This window comes from Silurus meridionalis, chromosome 25 (genome assembly GCF_014805685.1).
Source record: "Silurus meridionalis isolate SWU-2019-XX chromosome 25, ASM1480568v1, whole genome shotgun sequence".
Taxonomy (NCBI): domain Eukaryota; kingdom Metazoa; phylum Chordata; class Actinopteri; order Siluriformes; family Siluridae; genus Silurus; species Silurus meridionalis.
In genome coordinates, this window is record NC_060908.1 from 7,072,812 (window position 1) to 7,090,700 (window position 17,889).

The 17,889-nt window shown below is 36.3% G+C and overlaps 1 protein-coding gene across 11 annotated transcripts in view; it reads left to right on the top strand.

The window, feature by feature from the left end:
- sh3glb2b (SH3-domain GRB2-like endophilin B2b) overlaps window positions 1-17,889 on the top strand; it is a 37,615-nt gene continuing 19,726 nt past the window's right edge. For 2 of the 11 annotated variants that reach the window (XM_046838933.1, XM_046838940.1), the window contains exons 1-4: window positions 1-205; window positions 5,839-5,980; window positions 10,059-10,070; window positions 13,497-13,625. In XM_046838933.1, the coding sequence (XP_046694889.1) occupies window positions 143-205; window positions 5,839-5,980; window positions 10,059-10,070; window positions 13,497-13,625 (346 nt within the window). In that variant the 5' untranslated portion in view covers window positions 1-142. The remainder of the gene's footprint in view (window positions 206-5,838; window positions 5,981-10,058; window positions 10,071-13,496; window positions 13,626-17,889) is intronic. The other 9 variants (XM_046838931.1, XM_046838934.1, XM_046838936.1 and 6 more) reach the window with 5 other exon arrangements.

Genomic DNA, 17,889 nt, shown 5'->3' on the forward strand with positions numbered 1-17,889 from the left:
GTTGATGCCCGATCTAACTGATGAGGAGGCGGATTAGCGACACTCTTCCTCCAGCCTGCTTCACTCCATCCATCCATCCATCGCTGTCGTCAGCTCAGCTCCCGTTGCAGGATCTCTAGCCCGGCCCATGTAGGCTTGGATCATGGACTTCAACGTTAAAAAACTGGCGTCCGATGCCGGCGTCTTCTTTACTCGCGCCGTGCAGGTGGGCTGATAAAATGATGTGTTTATATATACATATATTTCCTGCATTCGTGTTGCCTCTGTTCACTTGGTGATGATGAAAGCAGCAGGGGAACAGGAGGCACGACTCTGGAAGCGTGTCGCTCATTTTTTCCGTTTCATTGATTATTTTATTATTAGTATTTTGGAAGCGCTGTAAAAGCAGTCCGCTGGCTCGCGCTTGTGCTGCTACCGGCTGTGTTTTATTTCCCGATACTGTAAACCGATAAGGACACGCTAAAGCCCGCATCTATTATTGATGGCTTGTGTGCCTAAGTGTATGTTGCTCGAGGTGCCTGGACAGAACCATGGCGCAACGCGCGACAGCGCCCACACACACACACACACACACACACACATCAACAGGCCTAAAATGTCATAATTTTTTTAAACTCTGTAATATTTGAAGTATACAAAGAAACATTCTTAATGTAGATGATTTATGATTCTCCTAGATGCTATCTATCTATCTGTCTGTCTGTCTGTCTGTCTGTCTGTCTGTCTGTCTTTTCTCCTTTCTGTTTGACTCTATTTTTCTGTCTGTCTGACTATCTATTTGTTCATATTTCTGACCTCTATATGTATATGTATATGTATATATATATATATATATATATATATATATATATATATATATATATATATATTTGTGTGTGTGTGTGTGTGTGTGTGTGTGTGTATGCCTATCTATCTATCTATCTATCTATCTATCTATCTATCTATCTATCTATCTATCTATCTATCTGGCTGTCTGGCTGGCAAATTTCCCCCGACATTTAAATGAAATACATAATTATACATGTTAATATTCAAGATATAAGTCTTATTTATAGTTTGGAAGGGTGTTAAATATAAATTCTAAATAAGACCATAATTTTAATTAAAATGAGGGCATCTTGAATTGCAGCAGTACACTTTAACTTTCATTCATTCATCCTAAATAACCGCGTTATCCTGGCTATGGAGCCAGAAGCACTGGGTGCAAGCCAGTGACACACCCTGAATGGAACACCGATACGTCACACGGCGTCATGCACACAAACATTCAGGTTCACATTCCCATTAAGGGGCAGTTTATCTACCCCTATAGCTACCTGCATGATTTTTTTTCCGTGACACGTTCACATTAACATTTGCAGTTTACTGTCATCAATCCACCTCCACCTATTGGAATGTTTTTGTGAGATAGGAGGAAACCAGGGAACCTGGAAGAAACCTACAGAGATATGGTAAGAATATATGAAGAATTACAAAGTTGTTTCAGCTCAGGTTTTAATTTTTTTCTGCTTTACTTTAGTTTTCTAATTTTTGGGAAAAAGTGAGGGAGGTGAGATTGAGATGGTTTGGACATGTGCAGAGGAGGGACATGGGGTATATCAGTAGGAGAATGCTGAGGATGGAGTCAACAGGAAGGAGGAAAAAAGGAAGACCAAAGAGGAGGTTTATGGATGTGGTGAGGGAAGACTTGCAGGTAGTTGGTTTGAAAGAGGCAGATGTAGAGGACAGGAGGGGGTATGGAGACGGATGATCTGCTGTGGCGACCTCTAATGGGAGCAGCCGAAAGAAGAAGAAGAATTAGGTTTACTAATTTTATTTAATGGTGAGATCCAACAACAGCTCAGATGTTTTTGTTATTTATTTCATACATTACAATAATAATGACATGGCCCACACTAAACATTTGACTAATAAACATTAACACGTTTTGACTGTAAACCACTACCTTGTCAACATACTGTTTTTGATACAACATAAGTGTTCCAGTTTGTAATATAATTACACAGGGTTGCCAGGTTTCAGCAACTTCCAACGACAAAGTTATAAAATGTCTGTCTGCTGTGTTTTCCCAGAACAAGAACTTCTTGTGTATGATTTCACCCCCTTTGCCTCATTAGCATTAGCACTAATAGTAACCAATAATAACTCTAATGCACTTTATGCGATTAAGAATTTCGGTGCAAGAATGATACTCTGTATAACTCTCTGCATTTGACAACATAGAACTTAAACTTGAAGTGGATTGTGCTTGGTCTGGTCATCTTTCAAGAAGTGGACCCTCTAGTCAATAGTCAATCCTAAGGCCAAGCCATGATCACTTTTAGCATGTCAGTGTTCAGTCCCAGTGGGTTTAGTCACTGTTTGAATGCTTAATACTGTATTTGACAAAATGTTGTGTGATATGTAGTAAATGCTGTTCTGTAAAATTTCTGAAGAGCCTTTTTTAAATGTAAAATGATACTTGTATGTACAGTACCTTTACACTACACAGACAAAAGTGTGGATTCCTGACAATCGCACCTATATGTGCTCTTTGAGCATCCTATTTCACATTAATTTTCTTCTTTGCTGTTTTCCTCCACTCTTCTCTTCTGAGAGATATGTGGAGGGCATTGTGATCATTTAGCCACAAGAACATTAGTGAAATCAGGCACCTTATATCTGCAAAAGAGGTCTGGGTTTGAAGTCAGTGTTCAGTGGGGTTAAGGTCGGTGCACGGCCACTCAGGTTCTCTCAAGCCGCACTTTACAAACCATGTATTCATAGAGCATGTTATGTGCACTTGAGCATTGCCATGCTAAAACAGGTTTGTGCATTTTAGTGCCAGTGAAGGAAAACAAAGACATTTTACACAATAGTGTGCTTGAAGATTGAGGAAGGCCCACATTGGGGTAAAATCTTCAGCTGCAATATACACCAGGCAAAATAACTTTATTGAATGTATGCAATTCACTCATTCGAAATTCAGTACTTTTGTAATATACTTCCATACCCTGCACATCTACAACCAACAAAATGCTAGCAATCTGCTTTAAATTTGACTATATAAACCTTTAGCTTCATTAGACTTGAGCTAAGGCTGTCTAACATTACCTGTGTTTGCTTTGTAGAACAGGTTTCTGTATGCCTGTAGCACTACCAGGACGGTTTAGAGTTGCACTCTCCTTCATCAGTCCATACTAATATATAAGTAGCCTTTTATCTGCTTTTATTTGGGTTGGATTTATAAAAAAGGGTTAACGAAGAATAAGAGCTGTTTGCTGGTGTCACTGGTTTGTGGGACAGTGCTTTCTCACACCAGCTATGTATAATCTACACTACATTATTTGGTAGACGTGCAGGCTATAGGTTAATGGTGCGCAGTTTGCCATCCCCCTTTCTCTTTCTCTTTTACCATCATCCGTCAATGGAAATGGACCGCTGCTGGCAAGGTGTTATTTAGGGGTTGATTGTTCTCAGCACTGCAGTGACATTGACATGGTGCATGTGTGGTGCTGGTGGGTGTGTATCAGAAACGGTAGCGTCACTGCATAGCCATCATGATCCTCTGAAGGCTATATTTCATTCTGTTGAAGTAACGTAGATTTGTAGATAATGTAGATTTTTTGTACACCCAAAAAATCTACATTATGTTTTAATAACATAAAACATAAAAGCTCCATAAATAGTTTATTAAATGCAATATTTAATTTATTTGAATTATTTTTCCATCAAAATCGATTTAGTTTTTATGAAAAAAAATTGTTTAGTCAGGCTTTGGAACGAAATGAGTCTCATTAGAGTTCATTTATTCCCCTTTCTTTATACTGTGATATAGTCAACAATAGGCATGGGTTTGTGATAAGAGATGTGTATGCTTTGTTTTGAAAAAAGGCCAGCTGGTGTGCGTGTGTGTCAATGTTGTGTGGGCTTTGTGCGCGTGTGTGTGAGACGGAAACAGAGTACTATGAGGCATCCCTCAAAATAATTCAGACTCTAGTGTCCTGTGTTTTCTGTTGTATCAGCAGAGGTCTTTCCTGAATGTGAGTGGCATATTTTGCACTGGGGATTTTCTAAATGTGTGGGTGGAAATCCATGTTTTACACTGTTTTAGCATCAGATCTGATGGAAGAGGATGAGTATTAAAGCAGTCACAGTGAAGCACTCAATATGCAGAGGCCTCAAGTTGTCATTCATCAAACCTTTAGGATAAGAAACATCTGAACGCTCGCATGCTGGTGAAATCACATGTTGCTTCATGACGTGTTTCACCAAAATGCCTTCGGGCTTTTAGAAAGGAAGTATAGCAGTTATTAGCATGTCTCACAGATCTGGAGAAGATGCTGGTTCAAGAATTTTGAATTGAAATCAATACCATTTGATGGTATTTTTTTTATTTGACGTTCAAAAACAAAGCACCTTTTAAGGATTATGCCTAAAACCCCATGACGTCTTCCATAAGCCCGTCACATGACCTTGTCACATGTCACTGAACACTCATTCCTGAATCACATTGTACTGTAATCACTACTTGTCTTTATGTCTCACCTTTCGTAGTTGTGCATGCTTCAAATTGTAATGCTAATGTTGTGTTTTCCTTGATTCTTTATGTTGTGCTTCTTTGTTTTGTGTTTTATATGTTTGCACGCTTTATTAAAACACTGCGGTTTTTATGTGCTCATTATTTCACAGCATGTAATTTCCAAACCATCAGACTGAAACGGATGGGATTTAATTAACCAAAACAACTGATAATTAATGTGTTGTGTGTTCAGCCTAGCCGCATAGCCTAGTATGTGTTTCGAGCAGTTACCAACACTTGAATGCAGATTTTGTAATAGAAAGGAAAAGAGAAACATTTTGATTAAAAAGAAGTGATCATTTTACTGGAATGATGCAAATAAAATGTGGGGAAAAATAGGGTGTGTAAATGCATCAATGGTAATAATAATAATAATAATAATAATAATAATAATAATAATAAAAATGTCACGGTTTTTAAATTAATTTTATTTATTACTCATTAATACTAATTCATTATTAATTTAAATTATTTGTATTAGTTATAGTCAGTTTTGTGGTGTCTTCATATTGATGGATCTTTTCAATTATGTATTTTTTCAGTTATTTTATTAATAATTAATAATTAATTGTGACTTGTGAAAAGTCAAAGCACATGAATGCAATGGCATAAAAATCCTCCTACCGCATTCTCCTCCTCTGCCGACTGCTACTACTAATAAGTTTTATAATAGTTCTGTTTTTCTTTTTCTTTCGATATTTTTCTTTTAATTTTGGTCGAGAATCACTTTGTGCTAGATTTAAGCATAGGACAAAAAAACTGATTTATAGTATAAATCAACATTCAGAAAATGTACAACCATCAATATTTGGTTTATTCTTTTATTTGGTCTTATTGTTTTGTATTGTATTTGTGTTTCTTTTGCATTTATTTCGGTGTTTTGAATCATTTTGATATTTTCTAATTTTCACATTTGTTTTCCCTCTCACAATCCTTAACAGTGCTAAATAAGCATCACATGTCTAGTGATAAACACAGTGATTATTCAGTATCTGTCTTAAAGAGTGCATTTGGCAGACTGTAGTTTGGAGGCAACGACTTGTAAGAATGACTCATGCTTTTTCTTTTAAGCAAGAAGGCAAATAAGCTAAGAAATAGTGCTGCTTTTTTCACCTTAAAATATTATCAGGCTACAAAATGTACCATTGAAGCACAAAATGACCATCTCACAGATTATAATACCTTAACCATGATAAAAATCTAAGCAACTATTAGCATATGAAATGTCTCGGTATATCATCTAAACCTTTAATACGCTTCCTTATTTTTCCCCCTAGTTCACAGAGGAAAAGTTGGGTCAGGCAGAGAAAACCGAACTGGATGCTCATCTGGAAAACCTGATTGCTAGAGGAGACTGCACCAAGAACTGGACAGAGAAGATCTTCAGACAGACTGAGGTGCTGCTGCAGCCAAACCCTAGTAAGTGCAGTTCATTTATTGTTCATTTAAAGACGACAAATTTCAATAATTAACGTTATTGTAGAATTGAGCAGCCATACTGTCTGCTTCTGCTATGTGTTTATCATAATAAAGCAGCATATCCTGCTTAGTAAGAGCTTATCAAATTATTCATTTAAAACTGTATGACTTTTCTATAACAGCACCTGTGACTGCAATGTGGAAGATTGATATGAATTTGCTTGTGGTAATAAATAATTCGCTTGTAGTTTTTATATAATAACTGCCTATTCATAGGGACTGTATATCAAATACCATTTAAGTTTTTTTTGTGTTTTGTTTTGTCTTAACTTCACTGAGAGAGGAAAAAAGAAGGTGGTGAAAGCTCAACTGCTTTTTTTAATGCAAGAGATAACATCAACCAGATTAAATACGTCATGAAGGTTCTAACTCCAAGGTTTCTTCTTTGTCTGTGTATGAAATTGCTATCATCATACTTTCACAGATCCTATTGTGTCTTGTGAAAATTGTAAAATGACATTTCAACTGCCAAAAAATGTAGTTAGGTTGTCAGTATTGACTTACAGTTAGTAGCCAAGCAATTTAGATCGCTATCTATCTTGTTTACTGCCTCACTATTCTTACCAAATCGAAGTGATGGATTTCCCACGTCACTGTGGCATGACTTCACATTCTCAAGCTCTCAAAAAAGCAAAAACACCACAGAGGCCAAGTCTGCTCATGGTTAAGGTTCTGTGTTGGCAGTTTAAACATAGTAATCCCAGAAATCCCCTTGAACTTCTCAACTTGACTTTTTTCCAAGTATATAAAAAAATCCCATTTTGAGGCAGTGGCAACCCAACAGTTCTGCACAGAGGCACTGTTTATCCCTTATGTAAGACCATTAACTTTAACTGCTCAGCATAATGCTTGGTTTCATTGCTGCCAGTGCAGGAAGCATTACTTGAATAAGTCACCAGTCTCTACTAAATGAATAAATGTAAATTAAATTAATTAGACAGAGGTTCCTGCTGCTCAAAAATTTTCGGCTCAGCACACATTTTGATGCAGCTGGTGAACAGATTCATCTGGAGTAGCTCTACATATGTTCGATCAAGCCTGTCTGGTGCAAATTAAAAAAATGAAATTATGCAGGACACGATGCTTTCTGGACTGCAGTTGAAAAGATGATCAATTGTCATGTCTCTGTGGCTGATGTTGTGTCTTGTCCTGTAAATCTTAAATGTTCAGTCTAGTATTATGTTAGTAATAATATCAACAGTATTTGGGTACATGGCCATTTATGGAGCATGGTATAGAGATGTTTGCTCAGTGTTATGTGTGATATAATCACTGTCCCATCGCTGAAATTCTCTCAGCTGGAATGCAATAAAGCAGCAAACAAAAATTGTGCCGCACGAAACATTATATAAAAAGAGAAAGTTTGAAAGCGTCCCAAAATACTTAAGTATCCTGATGAAACATTTTTTAACATAGCTTGATCCGGAAAACACGAAGGGTGACAAATGCAATAACGAGGTGCGGAAAACAGAAACGCTTACTAGGTGGGAAAAATATATCAATAATATATACACCTGGGCCTGTGGAGGAAACAGAAGCTTGTAATTCTCTTACCCAGGATATTGTTCTTGACAGTGAGCCACAACCCTGTCATAGGCAATGATAAATATGGACACAATGAAAACAATGATACATGCTCTACTTTCCACTATACAGATACACTGTAAAATAAATGCTCTATTGAAATACTACTGATGTCAAGTATTGCATAGAACATATATATTTATATGCATGACACTATTGCATTTTAAATACTTGTTACACTTTAGTAATGTTTACCTGGTTATGTTCACAAAATACACTGTTTGGGCAAACGTTTGTGGGCACCTGACCGTAAGGTTTTTATGTGCTTTTTGAACATTTCCTTTTAAATTTAGCACATTTATTTAATGTTAAAATATCTTTTCTGGGAAGATGTTCCAGTAGATTTCAGAATGTGCTTTTTTTTAGGATACATGCTCGTTCAGCCACAAGTGCATTAGGAAATTTAGGTTCTGATGTAGGTAAGGTGAGGAGGCATGAGGTGCAGTTAGCATTCCAATTCATCTCAAAGATGTTCAATAGGTTTGGTAATCAATAGGTAAGTCAGAGCTCTATAACGAGCCATATTTTCATGGGGGTGGCTGAGTGCACAGGGGCATTGTCATGTTGGAACTGGTTTGGGTTTCCTATTTCAATTGAAGATAAAGTTTCGTTCTCAAAGCTATTCGTACAATTGTGTGTGCCGATAAGTCAGGAAGAGTCTGGTGTCTCAGTACATTTGTCCATCTAGTGTATGTAGAGATCCATCTAGATGGAGAAGATTAATTCTGCACTTTGTACCAGCTTGTAAGATTGAATTGTAGTCAGTCTAAAAACAAGTTTGATTTTTTCTTCGTATTATAAAGATTGAGCCTAGTGTAGATTATTCAGCCTAGTGAGCACTGCTTTGCTTTGCAAAAAATATAATAACTGCCTGTCTCATAGCATGGTTTTTATATACACATACACACACAGATATATCTGTGCATGTATATCTGTTCTTTATAATCTATGGTTTGGTTTCAAGCCAACTTATTGTTGTAAGAATTAGATCAGTTGAAAGTAAGTGTAATTGGCTGCATGCTCTCAGAGATAAGTGGCAGTCCAAAATTAATTACTGCATAATAGCAGGAATCCACCTGCATTATCAGGCTGAGAAATAAAACAGTGTGTGGTAAGAGATGAGCTTTTAGTGCCTAATTTAGCACTAATACAGTGGATAAAAATCCACTCGGCTGGAAAGAACCCTGCAAGGTTTTGCAGCAAAGAAAGAATAAATGCTGGTATATTTTAAAAGAAAGCGCTCACCAGGGTTGAAAGAAATGATACAGTGCTTTAAAGCACAGGACCCTTATAGCTAATGAAGTAGACGCAAGGTGAAAATCCTATAGTTTTTTATAATGTCCGTGTAGTCAAACATGTGCAGATGAGTTAGAAAAAGGAGATGGAAGCTGTACAATGGTGGTATTTAATGCACATCATTATGGGACTTTGACCTTCGTCTGTGTGCCTGCAGCATGAATAGGTTTTTGGGTGTTTCACACAACTCATATTGATTAAGAGGGCAGCAATACCACTGCACTGGTCACATGGGCTGGTAGCAAAGTACACATTTAAAGAACATTTTCTTATTATCGTATTTATTATTTTACAATTATAAATTAGTTGCCATGTTGAATGCCATCAGCAGCCATTTGCAGTTGTAAGTGGTTATTAAAGGGATTTTTTATTTTTCACTGATTAAACATGCGGATCACAAATACGGATGATTCGCTGTGGCGACCCCTAATGGTAGAAGCCGAAAGAAAGTTTATTTGGTTGTTAATTCATTAGTTAATTGTTTGTTACTAATTTAATCATAGTGTCCCAGAAGTTCTCTGGTCACCTCTGGTCATGCTTTTTTAAAAAACTTTTAAGACTGAAAATGGGCTGGTCATGGGTTTCTAATTCTGCCAATAGGAAAAATTTTTGCCTTAGTATTTTGGGGGAGTTGTTACTATGAATTTGCAAACTACGCATTAAGTATTAGCAGAAACTAATATAGTGAGCAAATATGTTTTTCAGTACTTAAAACACGTTCATACCTAGCAGTTTTCACATACTATGTAAATATTATTTTTAGTTGGAGAACTTTATTTCTGCACTTTGAATCGGCCTGTAAGAATTGGATTCATTCTGAATTCCAGTTTTCTATGCACAGTGATCCATCATCCTTAATGCTGTTTTGACACAAGGAATATAGAAAAATTAGGAAAAAAAACAGTCAACCTTTTTAGGGTTTCTAACATTTGACCAGAACGTGTGTCAAATGTTTGGTGAATTTAAATGCATTCTAGTAGTAAATCTAGGCACCTGGGCTTATAATCGTGAAGATGTTTTGCTACTCATCTGAGGGGCTTCAATAGCTGTTTTACTGCAGCCACTTATATCAGTAGTGAAATGTCTTCAGTTAAATGAGACTCTAACATGTCATTTTCTGACTCTTCACATGCTCCAGTTGACAACACTGGTAAGTCTTACTGTATTCGCAGTTCCCTACGCTCCAGGTCATAACCTCGACCACTTTTCCAAATCTTCCATTTTGATTGTTGAAGCTAATGGCAGTGGTGCTGGGAACTCTTCCAGAAGGTCTGAGTGCTTTTAGATTCCTTTAATTCACCCATCCAGAGGTAGAAGAATCTTTGATCCCCATTGAGCACCTACCTAGATTGGTAATTTAATGTGGCTTTGTAAATTCCCATTAGGTGTTTTTTTTTTTTTTTTTTTTTTTTTTTTTTGGCATTTTAATTAGAACTGAGTGTTTTTCAGCCACTTGAAAATTTAGATGTTTTTATGATAGTGCTGGTTATCAAAGAAAGAAATTGTTTATATTAGTAAAAATGTAGACAATTACTGGCAACTTTCTGGACGTGGTGGAAAAATTAAATATGAATAATTTATTTTTTTCTTCAAGGGTTTTCCATTTCATTATCTTTGACAGTGATGTTTTCATGACTTGTTTGCCATTCCTGATTTGCTGTGGTGTGATGTTTCTCTTTTATTCCAACCTAAGGCCAGTTTTGCCATTTTCACTGTAATGGCTGTGATCAGATTTTTTTTTTTAGCTTAAATTAAACATATATTGTTAATAAACTTGTGTCTGAAAGTCACTAATGATTTTACAATAGACTAAGAAACAGTTAGTCTATTGCAGTATTAGTGATTTCAAAGAACATTGTTTGTGGTTACATGGAATTTTTAAAATATATTTATATATTTATATATTTATATTTAAAATATTGACCAGGTAAGCCTCCGGGTTATTTAAGAAAAGTTTTCCAAGGTTTATAGAACTACAGTTACATACATAACAATCATTCTGTTTTACACCTTCTTACCACCAGGGGCAGTAGGAATCACCTGGATAACATTGCAGTATGGTATAAGAAACCAACACACCTAGGGCTTTGGAGAGGCCTACGTACAGCGATACGAATTGTGCAATTAGGCTGATGGCTTTAGACAAACAACCCAGACCCAGTTTTTCTCACACACACGAAAGTTAAATCATGCCCACTGCATGATCTGCAGGAATGCTATGTGGGTTAACCTGCTTTTGACAGGTAACCGTGGGCGAGTTCACTTGAAACGTGATCAGTCACAAGGTTACCCCAAAGGGATCTTCCTTCCAATGTATACAAGGTAAGGTAATTCCCTGAGCTTGCCACATCAGAGAGAAATCCCCACACTGCATTTTGGAAAATGAAATCTGTAAACTGGTGTTACCTCACTCTTTTCAAGAAGGAAAGCAATAATTGTTTATGCCTTAAGGGGTATCAATCATGGTTATGCATGATTAGTGATGTTTCTCTGTCTAGCAGTTCCTAAAGAATAATTCAATAAAGATTTCCTAAAGCAGACGGTGTACTGGTCCAATGCGATACACACCAATTTCACTCTGAGCTCTTTTGTTCAAGTTCACATAGTTATTAATTCTACATTAATACATTAGAATAGAATAGCGTTTATTTGTCACATATACATTACAGCACAGTGAAATTTTGTTCTTTGCATATCCCAGCTTGCTTAGAAGCTGGGGTCAGAGCGCAGGGTCAGCCATGATACGGCGCCCCTGGAGCATAGAGGGTTAAGGGCCTTGCTCAAGGGCCCAAGAGTGGCAACAGCGATACCGGGCTTGAACCCCCGACCTTCCGATCAGTAACCCAGCGCCTTAACCGCTGGAGCTACCACTCCCCCTTATATAGTTATAGTTATTTATTTGATTTTAGTTAATAGTTATTAACATTATTAATATCAATAGTTATTAAATTTTGTGCATCATGAAGTATCAGCAGTAGAGGATCTGGCTTGGGACAGTCCCTGTAGATGAGTTACTCTCATTAAAGCTTTGTGTAGATCCGACCACATGAATACCTTCTATGCAAGGTGAAGAGAGCCATTACCCATTCTGATTAATATATTTGTTTGCTATTTGAGGATTGGAATGATTGTCCTAATGCTAGCTGTGACACCAATAAAATTAATCTGGTTTTATTTCACTGCTAAGACCAGCAACATGATGCAAGTATCACTAGCAGGCATATGGGCACAGGCCAACTTGCCCATAATTAGTCATATTAGCTAAAGTGTGTACCATGGAGCACAGATACAACAACATTTACCAAACATACCTGTATATACTGTTTTCTTATGCTCTGTAGTTATGTTGTGTGGCCTTTATTCTTGATCAGCTGTTCAATCTGCCTCCCAGTTTTACATATCCACATGCCCAGAAATTTGTATAAGAATGTATCCAGGTGATTCGCACCACTCCTGAAAGTAACAAGGGGTGAAATAGAAATAATGTTCCATAGAAACTCTTGAGTTTTCTGTTTCTGTTTTAAACTACCACACCGAATGTTTTTTTTTCCCATTTTATGTCCCTTTATTTTTAAATGAATGGATTTATTTCTTTGCCTGGATAGTCCAGTGTAGCTCTAGGTTTTCACCACACTCAAGCTGGACCTACACCTGTATCCATTTAATTAAGGAACTGGTTTCAGATGATTACCAGTTTATTCAGAATAAAAACCTGCAGCTACACTGGCCCTTCAAAAGAGAAATCTAGCATTTATTGTGAACACTATAGAGCAGGGGTGCGAGATATACGTTGATCGCAAAGGTAGTGTGGGTAGATCACATGACATAAAAAATAATAGATATTTTTTAATGCATTTTTATAGTAGGTAGATTTTGACTTGATCATTTTATAAGTAGCTCACATGTCGGAAAAAGTGTGTGCACCCCTGCTATAGAGTCTGCATTTCAAGCAAATGTATTCACATCGAGAATTGTTTTGTCAAGTTGTAAAAACACCCTTTTCGTCTTTCTTCATTTCCATTTTCCTTTGTGTTTTATGAGATGTATAAACTTTAAAGTAGGTTCTTGGCTTAAGTAGCAATTGCAGCTGACTGAGAAATCATGCTAAATCATTTTTCGTTGGTCTCCTCTGTCTTCCCACTTAAGACAATTAAAATAAATGACTTTCCTTCATTCATATCTATAACCGCAGTAACGGGAAGAATAACATACTGAAACATAAACCTTATGCATTCAGTATTAAATCCTCATACTGGAATATTTCATTTACAAGGGGAGCTGTATGATGGAATACAGAATTACAATGTACTGTAATGGAAAATACTTTTAATATAGATATTATTCTATAACAGTTCATGTAAAAAATATTTGTGATGTTAAATCAGGATCGCTTACTTTTAAAAGATTACTTATTAGCTTCCATTGGTAAATGGAAACATTCACTGTAACTTGTGTGTTAGATCATTTTGAAATTGTGTCTGATTTTTCCATCCATTTAACCCAGGATTGGGAAAGAAAGCATTTTGTCTGTGGGTGGAAATCTTTTGGTCATTCTTTAATGCAAGTGTCCACTTAGGTGCCCGCATTGAGGAGTTCTTCTATGAGAAACTGGACAGAAAACTCCCTACAAGAACCACTAATGGTGAGCTGCTGGGACAGTACATGCAGGATGCCGCCAAGGACTTTGGACCTGGAACTGCGTATGGTATGTAAAGCTGAACCTGCCATCATGGAGGGAAAGTTTTTGTGGTATTTTCTTTTCATTTTTTATTTTAGAAGGAAGGGTAAGATGGTACAATGAACTAGAATCAAGGTCTAATGAAGCAAATCCTGATATAAATCTGTGTGGGCAGTAGAGGGCATACTTGTCTTCTTTATCATACACAATAAAATGGAAAGGAACATGTGCATCGTTTTATATCTTTCTGAATGTCCCAAATGCCAACAGGTCATGATGATTGTAATAGCAAATTTAATAATTAAAACCCTATTTCACAGATATATTTTACACACAATACCTTTAAATTGCAAATTTGTCTGCCAGAACTTACATATCATGACTAACCATATAAAGAATTATAAATATCATTCTAGTGATTTTAAATATTTAATATAAATTAAACCAAGGGTTCTTAAAAAAATTGCAATAAGTTATAATATTTATAATGAACTAAACAGTTTTATCCAGTATAAATATCCTGCTCATATCAGGATCTACAGAGAGAGGACTCTCAACAGACTCTCTAAAGAGAGAGGACTCTCTGTAGGTAGACATAAGTAGACTGCTGTAATATTGTACGTGTGAATCATTATGCGTTCCCTTCGAGTTTACCTGCCAGCTCTCTGTCTACATGCGATGCTCGACCATGCCCCCATCGGCACACACCCCTTTAAAAATAGCAAGGTTTTATAAAAAAAAAACATAAAACCCCCCAAATATTTTAGGTCTATCAAAGTCTTAAAAAAAGAACCTTTACTTCCCGGAGGTGCATAGACATTAAGAATGGTGATTAAGGTGCCCTCAACTCTGTCTCTTATCATTATGTATCTGTCATCTCTCTATTTTTTGTTTTATTTCAGCAAGGTCAGAATCTTGCTTCTTTTTACAGGATTAAGTAAGCCATTTACATTATATGATGCTATCTTTATAGAACTACTTTTTTTTATTTTCTTTTATTCCACATATTTTCGTGTCTTATTGATCCCTTTTCCTCAAACTCGTATAGCAGTTGTCGATTAGCATCCCCTTCTGAATTAGCAATGAACATGAACTCAACAAGCTCAACAAAACACTCATATGCATGATCCCTCCAGATCTGCTCCTTTACATAATAAAAACCTACAGACAAAAGTTCTGACTAAACAAATCTGTTTCCAACCTACACTTTAACACTGAGACTGTGTCTAAATCCCAAACACTAATTGGAAGGCTGTTGAATAACTGCGTGGCTTTGTAGGAGAAAGCTCTGCTTCTGCCATGGTTTCTATTATTTAGGTACCAACAAATAGCCTGCACCTTTAGATTGAAGTCAGCAAGGTGGATCATAATGTAACAAAAACTTGCCCTGATACTGTTGCGTAAGACTATTCAGTGCTTTATACGTCAGTAAAAGTATTTTGTAATCAATGCAAGACGTTATTTGGAGTCTGTTTAAAATAGAGTTGATGTGGACATATTTCCTGTTTCTGGTAAGGATTCTTGCTGCTGCATTCTCGACCAAACTAAAGTTTATTTATGCAACATACAAACAAATAATGTAACAAAAGAATGAACTAGTTGTTCTGCATTTCTGTAACATCATATTTAATACTATTTTTCCTTACTATTATTGCTAAAGTAAAAGAAGGCTATCGTGGTAATGTTCTCCACAAAGCAAGATGCAAAGCAAAGACTAGAATAAACAATCACACTTTAACTGCTGTACACCCTGAGAGAGAAAAGACCATCCAGAGATGCTACGTAATCGGAAAGTTCACTTCTAGCTTCATGTGGTCCTAGTTAAAGTACTTCTCCAAAATTAAGCAGAAGGAAGATCTCAAGTATCCGCTGTCTTTTAATGTCTTTTACGCATTCCTCAACACTGTTAAGCTGATGTCTCTCATCTGGCTTTGCCAAAACATACAATTACGTATCTTCAGCATTGCAATAGAAGCTTGTTTACGCATAATTTCACCCAGGAAGAAGGAAGCTTCTAAGCGGTGTCTCAATACGACCCTTCCTTCCTCCACAAAGCAGAAACGGAATTTAGTGACCTGAAATGGAAACTAAATGTTTGCATAAGTCTCTGGTGTTTCCCATGTTTGTGTGGACTGGTAGAGGGATTTACTGTATGACACAGAGGAAAAGGTTGTCAGAAATCCATTTCCCCTAATTATGCTTGTCGCAGTTGTTTTGTGCAACCTCGAAAGCTGTGCGAAATACCGTGTTGTGGAAAATCAATTCGGTTTTGTGTACATTTTCTGCAAGTAATTGGTTTAAAGCGTTTACATGGCAGAATTTTATTTTCTTTGATTTAAAGTACAACAGTTCATCTCTTCCCTCTTAAACCGCTAACAATTTCATTCGCTTTGAGTATTTCTATTCCACTTGAGGTTTTTATATGGAGCATTTTCATTCGGATCACAATGCTCCATGTAGGGCCGCAACTAACGATTATATTGATAATCAATTAATCGGACGATTCTTTTTTCCAGATTAATCGGATAATATTTTTTACATCTATTTATTTTTTTATTATTAAAACTATAAAACCCTAATTCAGGGTATTTATAAAAGTGTATTTGAAAAATGCAAAACCCACATATTGAGTTTAAATTTCTTCCATTTAGACGTTTATAATTTAAAGCTTATAGTGGCTGCTTGTTAAGGAGCGCATTGGGGATTTCTCCTTTCAACAAATTCACTCATGTTGGGTTGTTTCTTTTTGTAAAAAACAACAACAACAAAAAAAGATGGGCAATTTGTGTGAATCAACATTTGTATTGTATTTTGCAGATTGCAAGTTGGCAACCATGTTAAAAAAAATCACTATAAAATATAATACTACATTGTTTTGACAATTTTTGTTTAAAAAAATTCACGGATAATTTAGTTTTTGTGAAGGTTTATGCATCAAATAAGCTTTTGAATGTTGTAATTTGATAAGTTACTGTTGTAGCAGGCAAATGGTATAAAAACAGAATGGAACAGCGAAATGCAGCAAGCTAACAGGCTTGGTTAAAAAAAAAAAAGGAAAAAATGTGCATTGGTGTACAAATGCATAATCATTCAATGAAAACAAAACAGTAACAAAAACATTTTATTGTTTACTGTTGCTATTTGCTGCTTTTAGATTCAGTGTTTGTTCGCACAGTTTTTATTAAATCCATCACGATGTCGCGATCGAGCCGAACGCGCAGCCTGATTTTTACGAAGTTACAAACAAACAGTTTAGACAATAGCACTTTATTAAACTACTATTTGACATGAAAAAGACAAACAGTTTTTGCTCACGTGCTGATTTTTCGCCTTCATCCGTGACAACAGTGTGTTTTCTTTTCACTGTGGTACTTCCATCCCACACAAGCACTGTTTTGCATAACTTCCAGGTACATCTTTCTTTGTTGCGTTTACTATCAAATGCTCTCATGACTTGCATTTAATATAAAATGCTCCAATGCCTTGGCTGACTTGGGATGCACACTTTTTCCTGCTGCCGGTTGACCTGGTACAGTGCCTTTTTTGCAAGCGGCTGTGTTATCTCACTGTCACGCTAACCCGTAACTCGAGCAGCACAACTAATCGATGACGGCATTCTTTGACAACAGATTTCGTTATCGATTATTATCGATATGATCGAATAGTTGTTGCAGCTCTAGCTCTATGTCAACGTACCTAGTCAGTGTAGAGAACTCACAATTTAAATAAAACCAACTGATATTGATCAGTGAAATTAGAACTGAACCATGAGAAAGCTGTTCCCTTTATTCAAACAAAATTTTTAGTCTAGCAAGGACAATATTATGGTCAGTTGTGTCCGAATTTGCACTAAGATCCAACAACACTAACAAGGAGACACAGTCCTGATCAGAGGCCAGTAGCATGTCCTTACTTTAACCAGTGAATTCTCTGTGCTATGATAAGGCCTACTGTAAATCCTGACTGATTCATTTCATGAATGTTATTCTTATGTAAGTGTGAGTATAACTGCTGTACTACAACCTTTTTGAAGATTTTTGTGAAAAGGGGAGGTTTGATGTTGGACACTTGACAGGGGTCAAGTTTTTTTTTTTTTTTATTAGATTGGACCAAATCTATATTTGGAATGGAATTGGAATGAGTGTTTCAGCAAACACATGGTTGTGTGATGGTCAGTAGACCATGTAGCTTTTGCCATAATTTGTAATTAGAATCACAGCAGTGGTTATTAACTATAATATTTAACTTTTTAATTCAGTTCATTTATTTAAACAATGAAACAGTATTTTAG